This window comes from Megalops cyprinoides, chromosome 9 (assembly GCF_013368585.1).
Source record: "Megalops cyprinoides isolate fMegCyp1 chromosome 9, fMegCyp1.pri, whole genome shotgun sequence".
In the NCBI taxonomy this organism is placed as follows: domain Eukaryota; kingdom Metazoa; phylum Chordata; class Actinopteri; order Elopiformes; family Megalopidae; genus Megalops; species Megalops cyprinoides.
Window position 1 is genome coordinate 15,252,459 of NC_050591.1, and position 20,485 is coordinate 15,272,943.

At 49.1% G+C, this 20,485-nt stretch overlaps 1 protein-coding gene across 3 annotated transcripts in view; it reads left to right on the top strand.

Moving 5' to 3' along the window:
* Positions 1–20,485, top strand: part of LOC118782807 (Down syndrome cell adhesion molecule-like protein 1 homolog) — a 110,671-nt gene that overhangs the window by 81,999 nt on the left and 8,187 nt on the right. For 2 of the 3 annotated variants that reach the window (XM_036536374.1, XM_036536375.1), the window contains exons 9-24: positions 1,182–1,463; positions 2,123–2,242; positions 2,497–2,673; positions 4,681–4,886; positions 5,317–5,413; positions 5,552–5,680; positions 6,111–6,278; positions 6,628–6,698; positions 7,120–7,360; positions 10,460–10,645; positions 11,306–11,461; positions 15,152–15,291; positions 17,623–17,776; positions 18,953–19,070; positions 19,249–19,412; positions 20,037–20,135. In XM_036536374.1, the coding sequence (XP_036392267.1) occupies positions 1,182–1,463; positions 2,123–2,242; positions 2,497–2,673; positions 4,681–4,886; positions 5,317–5,413; positions 5,552–5,680; positions 6,111–6,278; positions 6,628–6,698; positions 7,120–7,360; positions 10,460–10,645; positions 11,306–11,461; positions 15,152–15,291; positions 17,623–17,776; positions 18,953–19,070; positions 19,249–19,412; positions 20,037–20,135 (2,508 nt within the window). The remainder of the gene's footprint in view (positions 1–1,181; positions 1,464–2,122; positions 2,243–2,496; positions 2,674–4,680; positions 4,887–5,316; positions 5,414–5,551; positions 5,681–6,110; positions 6,279–6,627; positions 6,699–7,119; positions 7,361–10,459; positions 10,646–11,305; positions 11,462–15,151; positions 15,292–17,622; positions 17,777–18,952; positions 19,071–19,248; positions 19,413–20,036; positions 20,136–20,485) is intronic. The other variant, XM_036536376.1, reaches the window with a different exon arrangement.

Genomic DNA, 20,485 nt, shown 5'->3' on the forward strand with positions numbered 1-20,485 from the left:
GCAATATTTTTTTGCATCGGAGTAGAATGGCTTATTTTACTATACACGCACACATATATATTAAGTGTTGCCAGGTGTTGGGAGCAAGATCAGAGGTCACCTCAGGGGTGTGTGTGTGTGTGTGTGTGTGTGTGTGTGTGTGTGTGTGTGTGTGTAAGCAGACAGAGTGCAGGAGGTGCACATGTCTCACCCCCATTATCGAGGAAGAAAGAACCTCTCTAATGGGCCCTGATTAGGGGGATTAATGGCCAGGCGTACCATTTCTTCTACTTGTCAATTACAGAGCCTGTGTGTGTGTTATTGTCTGCGCACGTGTGTGTGTGCTTTTATTAGAGACAATGGGGATAGCGTGAGTGGTGTGTCTGTTTGTGTGTGTTTATTTAAGTGTCTGTGTCTGTGTGTGTGTGTGTGTGTGTATGTGTGTGTGTCAGAGTGAGGGGGTACATAGCCAGAATGGTGTGTATTTGTGTCAGATTGTTAGGAGAATATGTGTGTATTTGTCAGTGTTTGGGGACAGTGTGAGCAGTGTGGTGTGGTCCTTGTCTTGTCATGTCGTTGATTTAATTAGATGAATTCTAACGAGCCCCAGATTAAATCCCCCAGATGTCTCAGCTGTAGCCCCCCCCCCACACCTCCGCTGCCATGGAAACGGCATTATTCTCCCTGCCAATTGGGCTCTAATTAGAGCAGCTATTATGGGCTGGAGAGGATGGGGGGCACAGTGACACAAGGGTCCAGGAGTATACTGCAGATCATGGAGAGCTTTACACAACAGGCTACCGCTGTTTCCTTAATTCACCAGCAGGCTGTGGAGGTGTTAACATGCACCCTCTCTTTCTGTTTTTCCTCCCTCTGCCCACATCTAACCGCCTGCCTCACACCATCCCAACCCAACCCCTCCCTCTCACCCTTTCTCCATTGCTTCCATTTTCTCCTGATCCTTCATATTTTATCTCAAACCTTCCCCTAAACACACCTTCAAATCTTCATCACCCCCCCTTTCCTAAATTCTTGGGTCCTGTCTATTGTCTGTCTTTCCCCCGTATCACCAAATACCCTTCTCCATCTCCCCTCTCCTCCTTCAACCATGCATCTGCCATGGTCTCCCTCCACCTCGCACCCCCGTCCATGTTTCCAAATATCCCCTTGCCCCCTCTCTGGCTCCACCCACCTGACCCCAGTCCCACCTCTGATCCAGCCCTTCGACTTCCCGCCAACCTCCATCGGGAAGCTGATGTACATCGCCTGCGTGGTGTCGTCGGGTGACATGCCCATCCGCATCACCTGGCGCAAGGATGGGCAGGAGATCGTGCCCGGCTCCTCAGGAGTCGACATCGAGACCAAGGAGTTCATGAGCTCCCTGCAGATCTCCAAGGTCTCGCTGAAGCACAACGGCAACTACACCTGCATCGCCAGCAACGACGCCGCCACCGTCAGCTCCGAGAGACAGCTCATCGTCACCGGTGAGAGAAACGAATTTTAACTCGCACACCAGTAAACACTCACGGCCCAAAATGGCCAGACAGACCTGTTTGTAAATTAGTAAACCCACACAACAGGCATTCCATAGTTGAAGTAAATGCAAATTAAATTGAGGCCCAAGCAAATGCACCATGTATCAAACATCCTCTTTGCACAGAGATCTGAGATTCAAAATGAGATCTTCATTATCAGCGATTTCACACAACACAACCGCATTATCCATCAACTTGTAGTGACTGGTAAGAGAGGGATGGAAGGAGAAAAAGAAGGAGGTAAAAGAGTAATAGGAAGAAAAATGGAAGTGGGGAACTGGGGAGGAGAAAGGGAGGAATGAAGAACAGAGGGAGAAGTATGAAGGTATGAAGGAGTTAGAAGCTACTACATCAATAGGGCGATTCAGAAAGAAAGAGATATAATGATGATAATAGAACATGTCTTCTAATTGATTTAATAACATGACACAAAAGGACCTTTCATTAATTCAAGACAAGCCTTTATCATGATATAAGTTCAGTTTTGGCTATACAGAGTAGACAGCCATACTCAGCCTGGACGAGTGAATTTCAGTTGCTGGTTGTTATTTAGCATGCATCTACACAGTGTAACAAAGAACCTACTGAACTGACCCCCCTCCCCTCAGTGCCCCCACGGTTTGTTGTCCAGCCAAACAACCAGGATGGCATATATGGCAAGGCGGGGGTCCTCAACTGCTCCGTGGATGGCTACCCCCCTCCCAAAGTCATGTGGAAGCATGCCAAAGGTACCCACCCACCCTTCCTGTTTGGTGATGTCCCCTGTCATTGTTTACATCTGATTTAGCTCTTATTTATAACATCATAAATATAAAAAATGATATTAAAATTTTTATGACTTTTTATTTTTTTAGTTAGAAACATCTTTTCGGCAGTAGATGAAATGCCATGCAAAGTAATGGGAGTGGCGTGATGATATCTTGGACAATTATTTCCTAAAATGGCTGTGCATGAGTGCTATGCTATGGCTATTTCCCCCCAGGTATTGGGAACCCCCAGCAGTATCACCCAGTGCCTCTGACGGGGCGGATCCAAATCATGGCCAACGGGTCTCTGCTGATACGCCACGTTCTGGAGGAGGATCGTGGGTATTACCTCTGCCAGGCCAGCAATGGAGTGGGGTCTGATATCAGCAAGAGCATGGTGCTAACCGTCAAGAGTAAGTCCACCCTGTGGCTGATGCACTCACAAACACACACATACACACACACACACACACACACACGTAGACACACACATAAACACGTACACACAAAAGCATAGCGAGATTAACAAGCCTCTCTCACACTGTTCGCAGTAGAGGTGTCTTTTTATTTCATTGTTGTACTTTAGCAGCTAGCTAATACACATTGCGTGACATTGCTATCAAATTAGAGACAAATTAGTTCAGTATTTGTCACAATGCTAAAAACAAACTGGAGGCCAGCTATACTTGCAGCCCTTGTTCATTTCTTGCATCGGTGTCGTAACAGTACCTAAAGTGGTCATTGGATGTGGTGGACTATTAAGCGGCTGTTTAGAACAAAGCTTGGGACGTCCCATCAAGTCGCCGGCTCAGAGGACGTTACTGGGACACTTCTGTGATCACTTCATCAGTCACATGAATTACGCATAGATATGCCACTCACCCCCTTGAATCAAAAGGCCAGCTCTGGTGACAATAGCACAGCCCCAGAGAATCGGAGAGGAAGAATGGAGCAGGAACAAAAGGCTCCACAATGAGATGATGAAGAAGAGCAGGAGAAGGATGAGAAAAATGTGTGTGTGTGCATGTGTGAATGTGTGCGTGAGTGAGTGTGTGTGTGTGTGTGTGTGTGCGTGTGCATGTGTGTGTGTGTGTGTGTGTGTGTGTGTGTGTGTGTGTGTGTGTGTGCATGTGTGAGTGAGTGTGTGTGTGTGTGTGTGTGCGTGCGTGTGTGTGCACGTGTGCATGTGTGTGTGTGTGTGTGTGTGTGTGTGTGTGTGTCTGATTGATGGGGTGTCCCTTGGGACACTGTGTTCATACCATCACAAAAGCACTTGGTTCTTAGTCTCCATGCAATCAATCTCTTTCTACGACACTGCTGCACACACACACACACACACACACACACATAGCACAGCACACGCCCTGACCCTAAAACTGCACACACACAAAATCACACATATATGCCCGCAAACCTCCATGCCAACACACACATGCCCACATATTGTGGACAGCTAAGAAAAAGATTTAGTAAATTTCTGAGTGTTACAGAGCATTCTGCTGTAGAGTATGCTGGAGCTGTTGTCCACACCTTTTAGCTTTTCCACACAAGCAGCGAGGACCACCTGCCTGGTGCTCAGCCTTCCTTATCAGAAAATAATGATAATCTCCACCATCCCTAACAACCCTCTGCGATAGACTGCCTTCTCCTATTCCCCTTTAAAGTGAAAAGAGCCGTTACTCTCTCCCCCTCTCCCCCTCTCGCTCTCTCGCTCTCTCGCTCTCTCGGCGGCACGAGGCAGTGTTAGTGTTATTGATTGAATCGTTCCTCTCCTCTGCCTCCCTCAATCCTGTCTGCAGCACATGGTGGAGAGAGAGCGAGGGAGAGAGAAAGAGAGAAAGAGAGAGTGGGATGAATAAGTGATGAAAACAAAACAGCGGAACCCTTCTTGGATCAATAAGAGGGCGGGGAGGGGGGGGGTTGCCTGTGAGGTCCGGGAGTGATTGAGGAGAAGGGTAGAGAGAGAGACGAGAGGAGTTCAGACGAGCGAGAGGTCTTGGCCCCGCGTGCCCCTGCCCTCACTAGCGCTGTAGATACACGCAGAAGCCACGTTCCTGAATGACTCCCGCTGAACTGCACTAATGGTGTGATTCTCCTTTTCATTCCACCTACGTCTCTGTCAATCCCTCCATCTCTCTCTTTTCCCCCTTACCACCCTCCTCCATCCTCTCACTCCCCATAAACTCCTCCCTATGGCCTCGTCTGTCAATTTCTCTCTCCCTCTCTATTGTTCTCTGTCCCTCCCTCTGCTTTGATTACAACCTTGTTTTTACCACTTTCTACCACCTTTTTCCTCTCCCTCCATCCCCCATCTCCCCAACCCCCACCAACAACCACCACGACTGCCACCTCTGACTCTTAAAACTCTTCCATTCCTCCTCCTTCCTCCCTTCATTCCCCCCATCCCTCCCTCCCTCCAGTCCCGGCCATGATCACGTCCCACCCCAACACCACCATGGCCATCAAGGGGCAGAACAAGGAGCTGAACTGCACGGCGCGGGGCGAGTGGCCCATCATCATCCGCTGGGAGCGGGGCGACACCGTCATCGACCCCGACCGCAACCCCCGCTACTCCATCACCACCAGCCCCAACGAGAAGAGCGACGAGGTCATCTCCACCCTCAAGGTGAGCAGGCGAAACAGGGACCCCTGAATCGCCGTGCCCCCTCCCTGCTTAAGCCGGAGTCCCTGTCTCTGATTTGGGACTGAAGGAGATGGAACAGAATTTTTCAACGTTAAGGATGTGACATGGTTGATATCTTGTTACCTAAGAGAATCGTTGGTGGCGGTGGACCCTATAGACTCTCTGAAGGGAGAGCTGACCAGTACCTTCAGTCATGTGATAAGAAAGTGACTCTAGCCCTCAGTGTCATGGGTTCAAATCCCAGGTGTCCTCTGTAAAAATTGTGACAAAAGAATGTGAAGACATATGAAGCTCAAAAGAAGGTATTGAAGGAGGACCTGGGTGACATCTCTGCATGGCCTAGACATTGTATGGAGCATACTTTGCTGTTGTATGTACACATCTCTTGCTTTCTTCCTCCCCCTGTCTGTAGCTGAAGCCAGCAGAGCGTGGGGACTCTGTATTTTTTTCCTGCCATGCCATCAACTCGTACGGAGAGGGACGTGGTCTGATTCAGCTCACCGTGCAAGGTCAGAGGCCCTCCTCGTGCATACACTCACTCACACATCTCCTCACTGTTAGCTTTTTCATACGGTGAGGTTGGAGTCCATGTGTTTCTCTCCGGAGTTTTGAACTCTTACCCCTCTCTCTGAACTCCATCCCACCAGAGCCACCGGACCCACCCGAGCTGGAGGTGCGCGAGGTGAAGGACCGCAGCATGAACCTACGCTGGACCCAGAGGTTTGACGGGAACAGCATCATCACCAGCTTCGACATTGAGTACAAGAACAAGTCCGGTACGTCCCCCCTCTTCCCCCACCCCTGGGCCTTGGGAATATGTGGATGGAGTGGCCACTCTAACACCAGAATGCTAGGGGTCAATCCCCAACCAGAACCACATGAGAAATTCATTCAGTACAGACTGTCTCTCTGCATCCCTGTGATGGACTGGCTTCTTGTCCAGGTGGCATGCTTACACACCCTGCTGCTTCATGCTATGATAATCACACGCTCACTCACCTGATTTAGCTGTCTAGGCTCGGACGTACCCTCCACTCCCAGTTCCTCAAGTCCCATGCTCAACTGAATTCTGTCATGGAAAGAAACTGTTTTTTCACTCTCTTTCTCTCCTCTTCTTCTCTTTCTCTCTCTCTTTCTTCTCTCTCTCTTCCTCTCTTCTCTTTTTCTTCTCTTTCCTCTCTCTTTCTCTCTCTTGCTCTTTCTCAGACCCCTGGGAGCTGAAGCATGCCACGCGCAAGATCTCGCCCATCAACAACCAGGCCAACATTGTGGATCTGCACCCCGCCAGCGTCTACAGCATCCGCATGTACTCCTACAACAAGATCGGCCGCAGCCAGGCCAGCAAGGAGCTGACCATCAGCACCGAGGAAGCACGTAGGTCCCCGGGACACACGAGGACACGCTCAAGGCAGGCTGATGGCCAGCACAGAGGCACATGGGGCAATGGCGATGTGGATGGCCACACAGCAGAGACAGCTAGGCAGCTTGAACTGATGGAGATGAACCAGAGACACATACTCTAGGGGTGGACAATCAGATTAGGTGCCGATCAGGAGCCGATCAGATGGCTGAGCAAGGAACAGAGGCAGCACTGACAGATACATTAGGAGACAGGCGGAGGGGAAACTGATATGTTCAGCAACAGACACAACAACCGTAGCGCAAAGCAACAGACAGAACAGACACACAGCATTCATAACTAATGATCCCCCCTCCACTGCAGAGCCTGATGGCCCCCCAATGGATGTGATCCTGCAGCCCATGACATCACAAAGCATTCGTGTCACCTGGAAGGTAAGGCCCGGCATCCCATCATGCCTTTCTTTCTACCTGCACACCTGCAGTCCCCCATGATCTCTCCATACCTCTGTGGACAACATTGCAATATCCACCTGTGGGTACTTTGACAATAATAATCAATTTTACAGATGTACAGATTAATGAACTCTAAATCTAAATGTTACAGTGTGCAATGCTAATAATGTCATCTTAGGTATTGACAAAATCAAACGGTGTGTCACTCTTTTTCAAGGAGCTACATGTATCACACTAAGGGTCAAAGTTGTGCTCTAGTTCTTGTGCTAGTACATTTTCAGATTTCTGATTTTCTTTGTACCCTTCTTTCTTTGCAAATGCATCATCTGTCTTTTCTCCCTCACTTATGTTCTCTCCTTTCCTCTGCCTCTGTTTATCCCCCTCCCCCCCATCTCTCCAGGCTCCAAAGAAGGAGCTACAGAACGGGGTGATCCGGGGGTACCAGATCGGGTACCGGGAGAATGGGCCGGGCAGCAACGGACAGTACAGCATCGTGGAGATGAAGGCCACGGGCGACAGCGAGGTCTACACCCTGGACAACCTGAAGAAGTTTGCCCAGTACGGGGTGGTGGTGCAGGCCTTCAACCGGGCCGGCACCGGGCCCTCCAGCTCCGAGATCAACGCCACCACACTGGAGGACGGTACGAGAGGAACCTGGGGGAGGGAGGGAGGGAGGGCAAGTGGGAGAAGGGAGAAAATGATGCAGGGAGAAAAGGAGGGAGGGAGAGGGGGAGAGGGATGGGATTAAGAAAAGGAAGGGACTGAAACTAATGGAGAAGAAGAGATGAATGGTAGGATGGAGGGGAGGAGGTTAAAAAAGGACAGGTGACTGCCAGCAACATGTAATGGCCCGCTTGACCCTTGAACCAACCATGAATGAAACCCACCCCTGCTTAGACCATAGGTAAAATCCACCCAGCATAATGGTGATGTACTGGCCTGGCTCTGTTTGTGCACAAACAGTAGGAAGTGAGCTAGTTGTCAGTTGATTTATTCCTCCTTTTCCATTTTCTCTTGGCAGTGAGATACGTGCGCAAGCATAACAATAGGTGCCGAGGATGGGAAAATTCCCCAAACTCTTAAATTGCCAGAATTTTCCAAGGGGGTGCCATCTTTTTCTCTCTCCCTCTCTAATTGATCCATCAGGGCTGTGTACTGGACACACACACATACACACCCACACACACACACACACGTGCAGAAGAAAAGAAAGAGAAAATGAATCCCTCTTTCTTTCCAGCTCCCTTCTCCCTTCTCATCCCTCATTCCTTAATTAGTGCACTCATTAGACTGTCACAGAGAGAGGGAGAGGGGGAGGGAAAAACCCCCCTTGCTGTCATAAAATAATACCTACCAGTTACCCCTGCCCCCTCCTCTGCCTTGTCTCTCTTTCTCTGCTTGCTCTCATTTGCCTATGTTCTGTCCTCTTTCCATTCCTCTTTCATTCCCTTCTTCTCTTTCTTAAATATCCCCATGTCTTTTGGACTTCCTTCCTGTCGCTTGCAGTATTGTTCTGCATATTCTCTGGAGAATCCCTTACTCGAGTTCCCCTCGCGTGTTTTCACCACACCTCACATTCAAAGATACGAAAATCCGCCGGCCTGCGTTACTGTCACACTCCCCTCCGGTGATAACCACGGCGTCCGTGATATTGATGACGATAATGATAATAATAACAATAACAGGCATTGTAAAAATAATCATAATTAGCCCATCTCCGGGGGCCCCCTGTTTTTTTTGTTTTCCTTGGGGTTTAATTGCCTGCAGCTGAACGTATTGTCTCCCAGCTCCCTCTTTTCATCGTTTTTTTTTCCCTCCTTCCCTCTCTCCAACTTCCAGCTCCCTGCCTCTCCTCCTCCACCTCCGCCTCTCCTCTTCCTCCCCCCCCCACCTCACCTCTTTTCCTCTCTCCTTCACTCCAAAATCCACTCTTCATTTCCCTCTTTCCCTCCATCTCTCTGTCTGCAGAGAGCCGGCTCGCATTTCACCCCCTCTCACACCCGTCTTTCTCTGTGTGCTGGAGGTGTAAACAGTAATGAATGAGTAGTGATTGTAGCCGGGCAGTAATGTTGTTTCCTAAAAGGCGGTTAGCGTAAAGGCTGTCTTGGGGGAGGGACTGGAGAGCAGTCAGGCCCCACGGCTTCTTTGGCAAACACCATCATTCCTCTTCTTCTTCACCATCTCTCTCTCTCTCTCCCTCTCGCTCTCGCTCTCCCAGCTGCAGCTCCACTGTGGCAAGCACAACCTCCCTCTCTCTTTATGCTCTGTCCTTTCATTCTTTCTTTCATTTGTTTATCTGTTGTCAATCAATCAATCCAAATATATCATCAGTCAATCAAAATATATTTGTTTCTATACGTTTTTACAATTGCAGTTGGCACAGAAAACAGACAAACCAAAGTTAACTCAGGGGAAAATATTGGGGGAAAATTTACCCCCCCCAACCCCCCTTGCTTCAGATAAACTCGCAGTTCAGTTCACTTCCTCCACTGCCTTTATTTATGGAGCCAAATCCAAATCTGGATCACAAATTCAGAGGAGACCAAAACAAACTTGCCATGAATCAGGATGAACCAAAGACTGCAGAAGTGCATCATGGGTAGCGAGAAAAATAAACCAGCAATGAGATTGTCAGAGGATGTAATAAAGATGTGTGACTTGGATTTTGGCAGTTTGCCTTCCCTGAAATACACATGCAGTTATGCCACTGGTAATGAGACGGCGGAACCGAACACAAGACGGGATAAAAATGTTGCAACATGAGAATAAATCCTGTCGGCATTGCAGGTGAAGCAGCACTGGACATCCCTCTTTGTTTAGCTGTTTCTATGCAGTCAGTAGAAACAACTTTAAGGCCAGAATGCATTTGTCCTTAATGCTGACTAACAACTAAATGCAAGTACGATTTTTTCTCAGCAATTTTTGTGATCAGTGAACTTGCCAAACTGGGTCTGAGAGGAAAACTTGCATTTAACTGTTTAAGAATAAGGACACACATTCGTTAAATCCAAGCCTTAATGGTACATGACCTCTGTGACTTTGCTTTGTAGTCAGCTGGGAAGCTCAGTCAGGCTCTGTTATGCCTTAGCATGTAACCATTACTAAAACATTCTGGAGGCCTGGCTTATTTCCTGTTTAGTTAAAGGACTCTAACATTCAAAGCATCTTAGATATTTTTGGAGGGTAGACAGTAAGGTTGTATACAGCAAACCAGCAGTATTATTGTGCATCCCAAAAGCATTGAGGTATGCAGTGAATCTGCAGTATTTTTATCCGGTTCGATAGCACTGACGCTCACTTTCAGGGGAAATTCATTCTAGCCACCGTAGCTCACTGTTTTACATTTAAGCATGCGTTACATTTTATTTTTAAGTTCTTACTCAATATTCTACCTTTAAATCAGTAACCACCAAACTCCGCATGGTGCTAATGTATTGTAAAGTAACCTTTGATTGTTGTAGTACACCCTGTTAAGTCCAGTAGAGTAGAATATATTTTACTCATCCCCAGACTGGACGTTACATTGGTAACCAGTAGTCAAAAACAGGTTGAAATCATGCAGTTGTAAGGACTATACACAGGACTGCCACCATTGCCAGGTATAGTTCAGTCCTAATTTAGAGTGCCACAGTTTTTTTTGAATCTCTCTTTGTTTGTAACATTTAGACATGACTCAATTTGGTTGAATGATGATACTGCAAGCAAAGCCGGAAAGTGAGCTGTCTCTCTCTCCTCTCCAGTTCCCAGCCAGCCCCCCCAGAACGTGCGAGCCATCACCGTCACCTCGGACGAGGCGGTCATCACGTGGGCGGAGCCGCCGCGTTTGACCCTGAACGGGGTCCTGAAGGGCTACCGGGTGGTGTTCTGGTCCCTCTTCCCTGATGGAGGTGGGTGCTGTGGGGGCCAGGCCCGGGGGCCAACTCAGAGTAATTATAACTACTACCATTCTAACTACCCCCCACCCACCCCCACCCCCAAAACCCGTTAAACTTATCTTACACCCCCACCAGACCCAACCCAACTTGCTGTTTGTGTGGGACAGTGCTGGTCTGTGTGTGTGTTTGTGTATATGTGTGTGTGTGCGCGTGCGTGTGAGTGTTTGTGTGTGCGTGTGTGCATGTGTGTGTGTGTGTGCGCGTGTGTGCGCATGCGCGTACATCAGCTCTCCTCCCGTGATACTTACTGTAGGTGACTGTCTGCAGTGTACTCACCCCCATGCATGTGTGTCTTAGTCTCCTGTAAGTGCCTGTTTATCTGTGTAAGTGTCCCGGTTCCTGCCACGGTGCAGCACTCCCTGTGCGGCAGGCCTTCCTCCCTGCCTCCCCCTCCCTCCCTCCGCGTGTACGTGCAGTGCTGTGCTTCTCACGATGTGAATTTTCACGCTGTGCAGAAATGTTCAAGATGAACGCTGATGCACTTTTCTCTCTCCTCTGTTTCCATACCCATTCTCCTCCTTTTATCCCTCCTTCTCTCCCTTTTTCTGCTTCCTCTTGCTCTGTCTCAAACCCCCGCTTCCCCGCCTAACGCACTCTCTCCTTCTTTCCCTCTCTCCCTCCCTCCCTCCCTCCCTCCCTCCCCTCCTTCAGAATGGGGGGAAATGCAGAACATCACCACCACCAGGGAGCAGGTTGAGCTGAAGGGCTTGGAGAAGTTCACCAACTACAGCGTGCAGGTGCTGGCGTACACGCAGGCGGGGGACGGCGTGCGTAGCAACGTGCTCTACATCCAGACCCGGGAGGACTGTGAGTCACAACTGCGCACATCCATCCAACAACACTCAGCCACGTACAAATGTACCTGCTCACTATGACCAACATCCATCCAATAATGCTCAACCACGTACAAATGTACCTGCTCACTATGACCAACATCCATCCAATAATGCTCAACCACGTACAAATGTACCTGCTCACTATGACCAACATTCATCCAATAATGCTCAACCACGTACAAATGTATCTGCTCACTATGACCAACGTACAACCAGCAATACTTAACAGCATACAAATGTACACACTCGTATGACCTACAACACTCACCCCTATAGTAATGTACATGCTGACATATGACTAACAATACTTAAACATGTGGACATGCATACAAACACACAAACAGCAGCCTCTTCCCCATTCACTCCTGCTTCTGCACACAGGGCGGAAGAGTGTGGATGGATGCTGAGATGGAGGGGGGTGGGGTCTTCACACAAAAGCCTCAATAGCTTGAGGCCAGACAGGGAAGGAGGAGGGAGACGGATGAGGAGGGGGCGGGGTTATCGGTCAGACTCCTGATTAAAGCTTATTTGTGGGCTGATGTGCCATTACCAGTGTTAATGACAATTAAGTAGCTTTGGCCAAAGGCTGGGAGGGTAGGAGGGGGGGGGGGGGTGGTGTCTCTCCCAGCTTAGCGCCAAGCACAAGAAGAGGGATTAATTCTTCATGGATTAGAGAGAATTAATTTTGTGCTTACACCGTTCGGCTTGGGATTACAGCTGTATCTGTGTCTCTCGTCCACCCTCGGGGGAGTGTGACGGAGCTGGGTGGGGGGTGGGGGGCACAGCTGGGGTTCGGGAGGAGGGGAGGAGGGGAGGAGGAGTAAGAAGGAGGTGAAGAACAAGGGAGGAAGAATGAGGGACACGGGTGGAACAATAAGGAGAACTGGCAGATGCAAGGGTACAGGAGGAAGAAGATGAAGAGAGGAGGGAAGAGTGAGGGGTGGAGAGATGTACTCACGAGGGGCTTAACACGAGAGAGAGAGAGAGAGAGAGAGAGAAAAATACCTTATCACTTATCACTCTCTCCCTCCCTTACCACCCCTCTCTCTCTCGGGCTACTTCAGTCTCTGAAGTTCAAGTTCAGATGTTTTACTGGCACGAAATACAACACAGCACAGATTGCCGAAGCATCTTCAAAGCATTACAACCTACCACACAGTAACAAAATAAAATGTGCAACATACAGACACGAACACCCTCTCTCTCCCCCGCTAGCCCCTCTCTGTGCCAGCCAGGCTGAGTGTTACTGTGTCAGTGATGTGAGTTGTCATCGTGTCCAGGGGCAACAGGCACTCTCTCCAAATCTCTCTCTCTTTCCTGCTCTTCCTGTCTCTTTCTGCCTCTTTCTGCCTCTCCGTCTCTTCCCCTGGGCCTCTCAGCAGCATATGGAATAGTGATTGGAGCTGAATTGTACAAACACCCCCCCCCCCCTCCCTCCACCCCTGTCCCGCCCCAGGGTCCACACGCTTCTGGGCCTGCCGTTTCCCTCATGGAAGCTGTTTGTGTGTGTGTGTGTGTGTGTGTGTGTTTTTGTGTATACACTCATACACCGCATAAGCATTGCTCTTCTCCTGAGTCAGTTACAGGCTAGCCACACAACATCAGGTTCTAGCATGCACACACCAAACTAAAAGACATGAAAATATCCAAGGCACAGTAATAAAGTTATGCTGTAAAAGCCCAACAGAATGTACTCTCCTGAAGATTCCTGTGAAGAGACTGCACTCCACTACACCAACTAACTCAATCAAATCTAACATATTTAATGAAATTGCTGGCAACTAGTAGCAGCACGCCACAATATTGGGCAAACACGCCCTGCTCTCCTTTCTGACACCAGTCCTGTGGATAGCAATGACACAATAATGGTGCTTTTCATGCTCTCCGGGGACGGTCATTTGCCACAGAACATAGACGATAAATGCAAAGAAATGGAAACCATGAAATTATGAACCTTTTCACACCATTTTCATGGCATGTAGTATGCAGTTGACCTGCAACACACTGGCGTGTTTTCTTACATGTGTTGCAATATGAATCTTATGGGGCTGTGCATAGCAGTGCTTTGCAATGCAGCACAATGCATTGATACACAGTTCCACCCTACCCATTCACAGGACTCTGATGCTCCGCTTGGCAGTGGAGCAGGGGGGTCAATGTTGGTGGGGGGTGGGGGGGTGGAGTGTTGTCCGTCGGCACCGAATATGGATCAGACGGCCTTGACCCCGTCTGGAAGCAGGTGCCAGCTGAGAGATTACCCCAGCGCAGAGATTAAAGCACAATAATGATGATGGTGTATTTCCCCCTAAACCAGAGCTTGTCCTCCCTCCCTCCCTCCTTCCCTGGTCCAGATTGCAGTGTTATCTCTGTTATAATAATGATGATGATGATGAAAACTTTGGGTCCGCCTTCCAGGATTACCAGGGAGGAGTGGAAAGCCTGTTTAACCCTAAACCAGACAGGAGACAGGAGACAAGAGTGCTTGCATAGAGAGGGGCGGAGGGGTTTGGGGGGGAAAGGGGTCACAGAGACACCCCTCCCACTTCTTTCCCTGGGGTGTATCACCTCCTCTGGGGGTGTTTACCCCAACATATACACAACCTATAGCCTCCACTCAATTACTGTCGGGTAGTAGCTGCTATCATTTCCTATCAAAAAATATCATTATTAGTGGTTGTTGTAGAAACACTTGCAGTCAACAAAAATAGGTATGTGTTATGACCATTTAAGGCATTGCTGCTGTCTATTGCTTTCAATATTTTTGTCAGGCCATTATCCAGTTAATATATTAGAATTGGTGGAGTTGCGTAGTGAGCTTGTACTATATTGATATAGCATTGATGTATTTGGTGGAAAATCTAAACAAACGTGACTTAAACAGAGTTTTTATGCATTTTCCATTTACATTGTCTGTTACTGAGCCAGTTTTGTGTACAATGCAGTACATTGCTGAAGGGTAGAGTAGCTGAGCTAACCTGGGTGTGAATTTACATCCTTCTGATTGCGGATTTCTGATTGTTGTGGGAAGAGTGTTGCCATCAGGAGGGATCTTTGATGTGGATGGTGTGAAGAACAGGTCACTGGCACTGAGAAATGGGCAGCCGAGTACGATGTTAATCTGTGAGAGTCAGTTCGATACAGTGAGAACAAAGTGCTGAACATGGTGTCTGAATGACCATATGTTACGGGCCCCCCCACCCGCCTCTGTTTACTGGATACTTACCCTGTCGAGCTTCTTAAATTAAAGGCTAAGACCAGCAAAGCCGCAAACACGCCCTGCTCACTTTAACACTCTTCTAAGACATAAATACCCTCTTTCGATCTCCTTCTCTCTCTCTCTCTCTTTTCTCTTTCCCTCCCGCACACACACACAAACACACATACACAAACATAGTAAACTGACCAACACATCCACAGACGACTGTCTGGTGATGGCCAAATCATACACACACTGAGAATGTCTAGTCTGTATACAGACTCAAAGACGAACAGCAAAGCATCTCCAGAGTTAGGTGAGGCTAGGATAGAGTGAATGGCTCTGAATGGCACTGACTGGCAGAAACTCAAATGAATGGAGACAGTGTCACCAGCAGGGTGGAGATGGCCGGACTGAAGGCCAGCGATGACTTTGTTGCATTGATGATTCCTGTGTGTCTTTCAGACCCGGGGCCCCCAGCAGGGATCAAGGCTGTCCCTTCCTCTGCCACTAGTGTGGTGGTGTCCTGGCTCCCCCCCAACAAACCCAATGGTATCATCCGCAAGTACACCATCTACTGCTCCAGCCCTGGGTCCGGGCAACCGGTAAGTGACGAATGGTGGGGATGGGGGTGAATGACACAAGGGGTGTACCTGTTCCAGTTCAGGATATACTGGGGGGAAAGAGTATGTCTAAGTGTGTGCATGTGTGTGGGTTTGTGGGACTACATCTGTGTGTGTGTGTGTGTGTGTATGTGTGTATGTGTGTGCGCATATGTGTGTGAGTGAGTCAGTGTGAGAGTGTGTCTGTGAGTGTGTGTGTGGCATGTTATCTGTATGTGTGTGTGAGAATGTGCCTATGAGTGTGTGTTCATATGTGTGTGAGAAAGTGTCTATGTGTGTGTGAGTGTGTGTCTGTGTGTGTGCATATGTGTATGAGCGTGGGTGTGAGACAGTGTGTGTGTGCGTGAGTGTGTGTGCGGCAGTTTATCTGTGAGTGTGAGTGTGCTGTCAGCTCATTTCCTGCCCTCCCTGATGAACAGATGAGGTTGTCCTGGCAACGTGATGAGACGCAGATATGCAAACGAAGGAGAGAAAGAGCAGGCTCACGCACACACACACACACACACACACACACACTGCAGAACCAGCAACTCATTTCCACACACGCTCGACAAACAGTGCGGCATCAGGCTCACACACACACACAAAACCTGTGCTGGGGATATGAGCGCACACACTACTACCTGCACTCTGAACACGCAAACACACACATACAAACACACACACACACATACTGGCAGACACACAATCGCACACACACTCCCTTTCCTCCTCTCTCCCTCATTCACAAATCACTCTCTCTCCCTCTCTCGCCCGCACAGCCTCGGTGCAGAGCTGGGGATGATTACCATGTAAATGAGAGAGAATGGAGGGAGGGAGGCTGGGGGGGGGGGGGGGTCAGACACAGAGCGGGGAGTGCTTTTGTTCCTCTTTTCATTATCTCTCTCTATCGCTCCCCGGATCACTGCTATCTCCACGCTGGAGGAATATTTTAATATCCGTTACACCACACGCTCCGCCCCCCCCCCCCCCCAACCCCTCCATCCCTCCCCTCTCCCTCCACCCCACACGCACAGTGAGGGAGAGGGGCGGAAAAGAAGGAAGGAAGCACAGGGGAAGGCCGGGAAAAAAGGGAAGGAAAAAGGGAGAGAGGAATGAACGGGAAGGGATGATGATTATAAAAATGAGGGACAGAGAGAGGAGTGAGGGAAATGACTGGGAGGGGAAGTGGGAGCAAGGGCAGTGGATAAAGGGAAGAGTAAGTGGAGAGAGGGCAAATGGTCGTCGAAGGAAACGGAGACAGAAGGAGGCAGTTAGGGAGGAGTGAGAGTCATGGGAAGGAGAGAAGGATGGATTGTGTGGGAAGGAAGGATGTGGACAGATATAAAGCTCCTACCAGGAAGTTGCTGTGTGTAATACAAGAATGTTCCACTCTTTACTAGAGCAGACAAAGTACAGAGGGGAGAGGGGGTAGGTCCTGCTCCTCACGTCACAACCCAGCACCCTTATTGACCCGTATTGACTTGAAGTAGACAGAGTGGTACTGTGTGAGTGTGTGTGTGTGTGTGTGTGTGTGTGTGTGTGAGTTTAGCTCTGGCGTTTAGCTCATCTCTCTGCAGTAGTGAGAGGGGCAACAGAGATGAAAAGCGCAGTGACAGGTCCAGTGGCTGGGGGGCAGCGTGGAGTCACCGAGGCACCAGAAGGAGGAGGGCACCGTCCCAAGCTCGGGGGTGTGTGTGTGTGTGTGTGTGTGGGGGGGGGGTCCCTCTAATTGTTGGGGAGAGGCAGCAGAGTGACTCGGGGGCAAGCAGGGACTCCTGATGACGAGAACGCGTCCGGACGCCTGGCACATGGCCGGGTTAAAGGGACAGCAATTACGGCGGCAGGCCCGTATCAATCTGCGGCTCATATCAGTGGCGACAGCCGCGTCTGCGTGTCTGCGAGAGCATTCCGGGCCCCCCCGCCCCCTCCTTCCTCTGGAGGTCCGCTATCTGCTGATCCCCCTAGTAGATATTACTCTTTTAGCTGTGCTTAATTGCCAGTGGTATCTGCGGTTGGCAGTTAATTCTGTCCGCAGGCATTGTCTCTTCCTCTCTCATCTCTATGTCTATCTCTGGTGTCTCTCTCTCTCTCTCTCTCTCTCTCTCTCTCTGCAATGCAATTCAGAGCTGGAGCTTTGAAAAAACCACACATCCTAAGCACTGAAAAGTCGTGGGGGGGGGGGGGGGGGGCACCTATTTCAATCCAGTCAGAGAACCTCTCTGTGAAAGTGATGCACTCTGGTTAGGTTTGGGTTAATATTAGAGTCAAAGGTTGTAGACTGAACCACAATAACTGTGTAAGGGTAACAGAGATTAAAACTGTGATCCTCAGGCACCGAGTGAGTATGAGGCCAATCCTGAAGTTCTGTTCTACCGGATCACCCACCTGAACCGGGGGCAGCAGTACCTCATTTGGGCCGCCGCCGTCACCACGGCCGGACGGGGCAACATCAGCGAGAAGGTCACCGTGGAGCCTGCTGGGAAGGGTGAGTCTTCCAGTGCCATTTCTGTGTGTGTGTGTGTGTGTGTGTGTGTGTGTGTGCATGTGTGTGTGTGTCTGTGGAGAGGGAAGGTTGAAGCGTGAACCATCAGGTCTCAGATAGCTGGTAGAAACAACTCATTCTCTACAGCCTTCTTTCTGCCTCTCTCCACCTCTCTCTCTTTTCCGCTGCCTCTCTCTTTCTCCTCATCCTTCTTTCCTTATCTTCCTGCACCTTTCCTCTCTCTTTCTCTCTCCCTCTACCTCTCTCTGTCCAGGTACCTCTTTACTCGTGCTCCTGCACCTCTCCTCCTCTTCCTCTGTTCGGCTCTCGGACGGAGCGGTATTGAATGGCAGCTGGCTCTGTGGCAGGAAACGCTGTCCTTAATTATGTGGTGAAGAGCAGAGGCCACCAAATTAACTGGCCTGGGAGCAAAGGGGGGAGGGGCCTAGTGACAGAGCCAATACTCAAGACAATCGAGAGGGAAAGAAGATGAAGGGAGGGGAGGGGGTTAATCGATAGCATGTGGATTACAATGACAGAAAGAAAGAGAGAGAGAGGGAGTGGGAGGCAGAGCTCAGAGCCTCCCCCCCTCTCTCTTTCAGCTAATAACAGCTGTAAAAGACTCTGTCCTCTAGGCTGCCACACTCAATACTATTCAACAAACACAAGAGGCCAGGCATTAAGATGTCAAGTGTGTGTTTGTGTGTGTGTGTATGCATGTGTGTGAGCACCAGCAATACAAAACATGACTAACAAAAGATTCCACAAGCACCTAGGCTAACCAATCACTCAGACAGATGCAGATGTAGATACAGAATCTTTATGTGTGTACAAAAAATCATTTCATGTCATTGACAATGCTCATTCCCTGACTAGAGCCATCACCTGAAACATCTCTGTCATTTTCACTTTTCTCTCTTTCTCTCCACAAGAAGAACTGATTTTGGAACAAGGCTGGACAATTTCTGGTCTCTCATTTGCCCTTCGACTAACAAAGCATTACTAATACTGTGGCCTTCTCTGCATCCACTGAAGACAGCCTCTTACAGAAAGGTCTTGGCTGATAGGCCAGTCTGCTTTGAGATTAGATCTATTAAATGTAGGACTTCCAGAAGTCCTGACAGCCATGTGTTCCAGAGTCTGTGTTCATGCTGACTGTCCCTAACTCCCTCTGTATAGCCCCGGCCAAGATCCTGTCCTTCGGGGGTACGGTGACCACGCCCTGGATGAAGGAGGTTCGGCTACCGTGCAGCTCCGTGGGAGAGCCCACGCCCACCATCAAGTGGACCAAAGACAGGTCAGAGACCTGCCCCTCCCACTCTAAATAGTCCCTCTGTCTCCTGTCGTATGCTCAGTCTGCCCCTCACCACCTATCCCATTCCACCTCTGCTGCCATTCTTAAAACTGACTTGTGGTATGTGGTGGATATAACATTTCAGCGGCATGTCTCTAATGTGTGTGTGTGTGAATCACAGTGAGGACTCAGCCATCCCAGTGACTCTGGATGGTCACCGACTCATCCTGTCCAATGGCACACTGGTGCTGCGCTCTGTGAAAGCAGAGGATTCTGGGTACTACACCTGCACCGCCACCAACACTCTGGGCTTTGACACCATTATTGTCAACCTGCTGGTGCAAGGTAAGGGTCAAAGGAGACTACAAATGCTGCATTGTCCTCAAACTATTAAAACACAATGTCTGTATATATGTGGCTAGTAGAAGCACACTTATTCCCCAGCTAAAACACAGGACAGTCTCCAGATGTTCATATATCCTGGTAGTAACATTACAATGTCTTACACATGATGTATCTGTGTCCCACTCATTCACAGACATATTTACACATTCATAAACTACATTCATGTTTGCTCACTCTGAAGAATGCACACACACACACACACACACACACACACACACACACACACACACACACACACACACACACACATTTAGTCATAAGCTTGGATTTTTTAACTGACCTCTTGGTACCCTTACAGCTTTCAGATAAACCACAAACATAGCAGTCCGTGCAATTATTTAAATGTGAAACTACTATATCATAACTATTTTAAACATCTCACTGGTTTCAAAATACATTCTCATCTAGGATTCTTCTATTTTATGCATTTGTAATGGTGAATCAGAAGGATTCTGTTTCAATACGTGAATGATCGTTGATGCTTATGAGAGGGGTGTACTCTGAGTACCTTTACAAAAAGTGAAACACTTGAATGATCAATTGCCCCCTGATCCCTTTCCCCAGTGCCCCCTGACCAGCCACGCCTCACTGTCTCCACCACCTCCACCTCCTCCATCACCTTGGCCTGGATCCCTGGAGACAACGGGGGCAGCTCCATCAGAGGTACTGTGGCCACTGCTCCGCTTGTCTTTCTGTTTGTCTCTTTGCCTGTTCTATACGCCCACCTGATAGCTTGCGTGTCTTGTGTGCCTGTCTGTCTGTCTGTCTCTCTGCTTGTCTGTATGCCTGCCTGTTTATCAGATAGTGTGTCCGCACATCTCTTCCAGGCTCTGTATGTATTCCCAGATGTGTATCTAAGTGCACTGCTCTGTCTACACACCTATCTGTCATTTTGTCATTGCATTTTTCTCTCTGTCTCTTCCAGTTCCTGTTCATCTGCATCAGTTTATCTCTCCCTGTCTCTTTCATGTTCTTTTTTCACAGTTCCTGTGTTTAATTGTCTTATAAAAGTC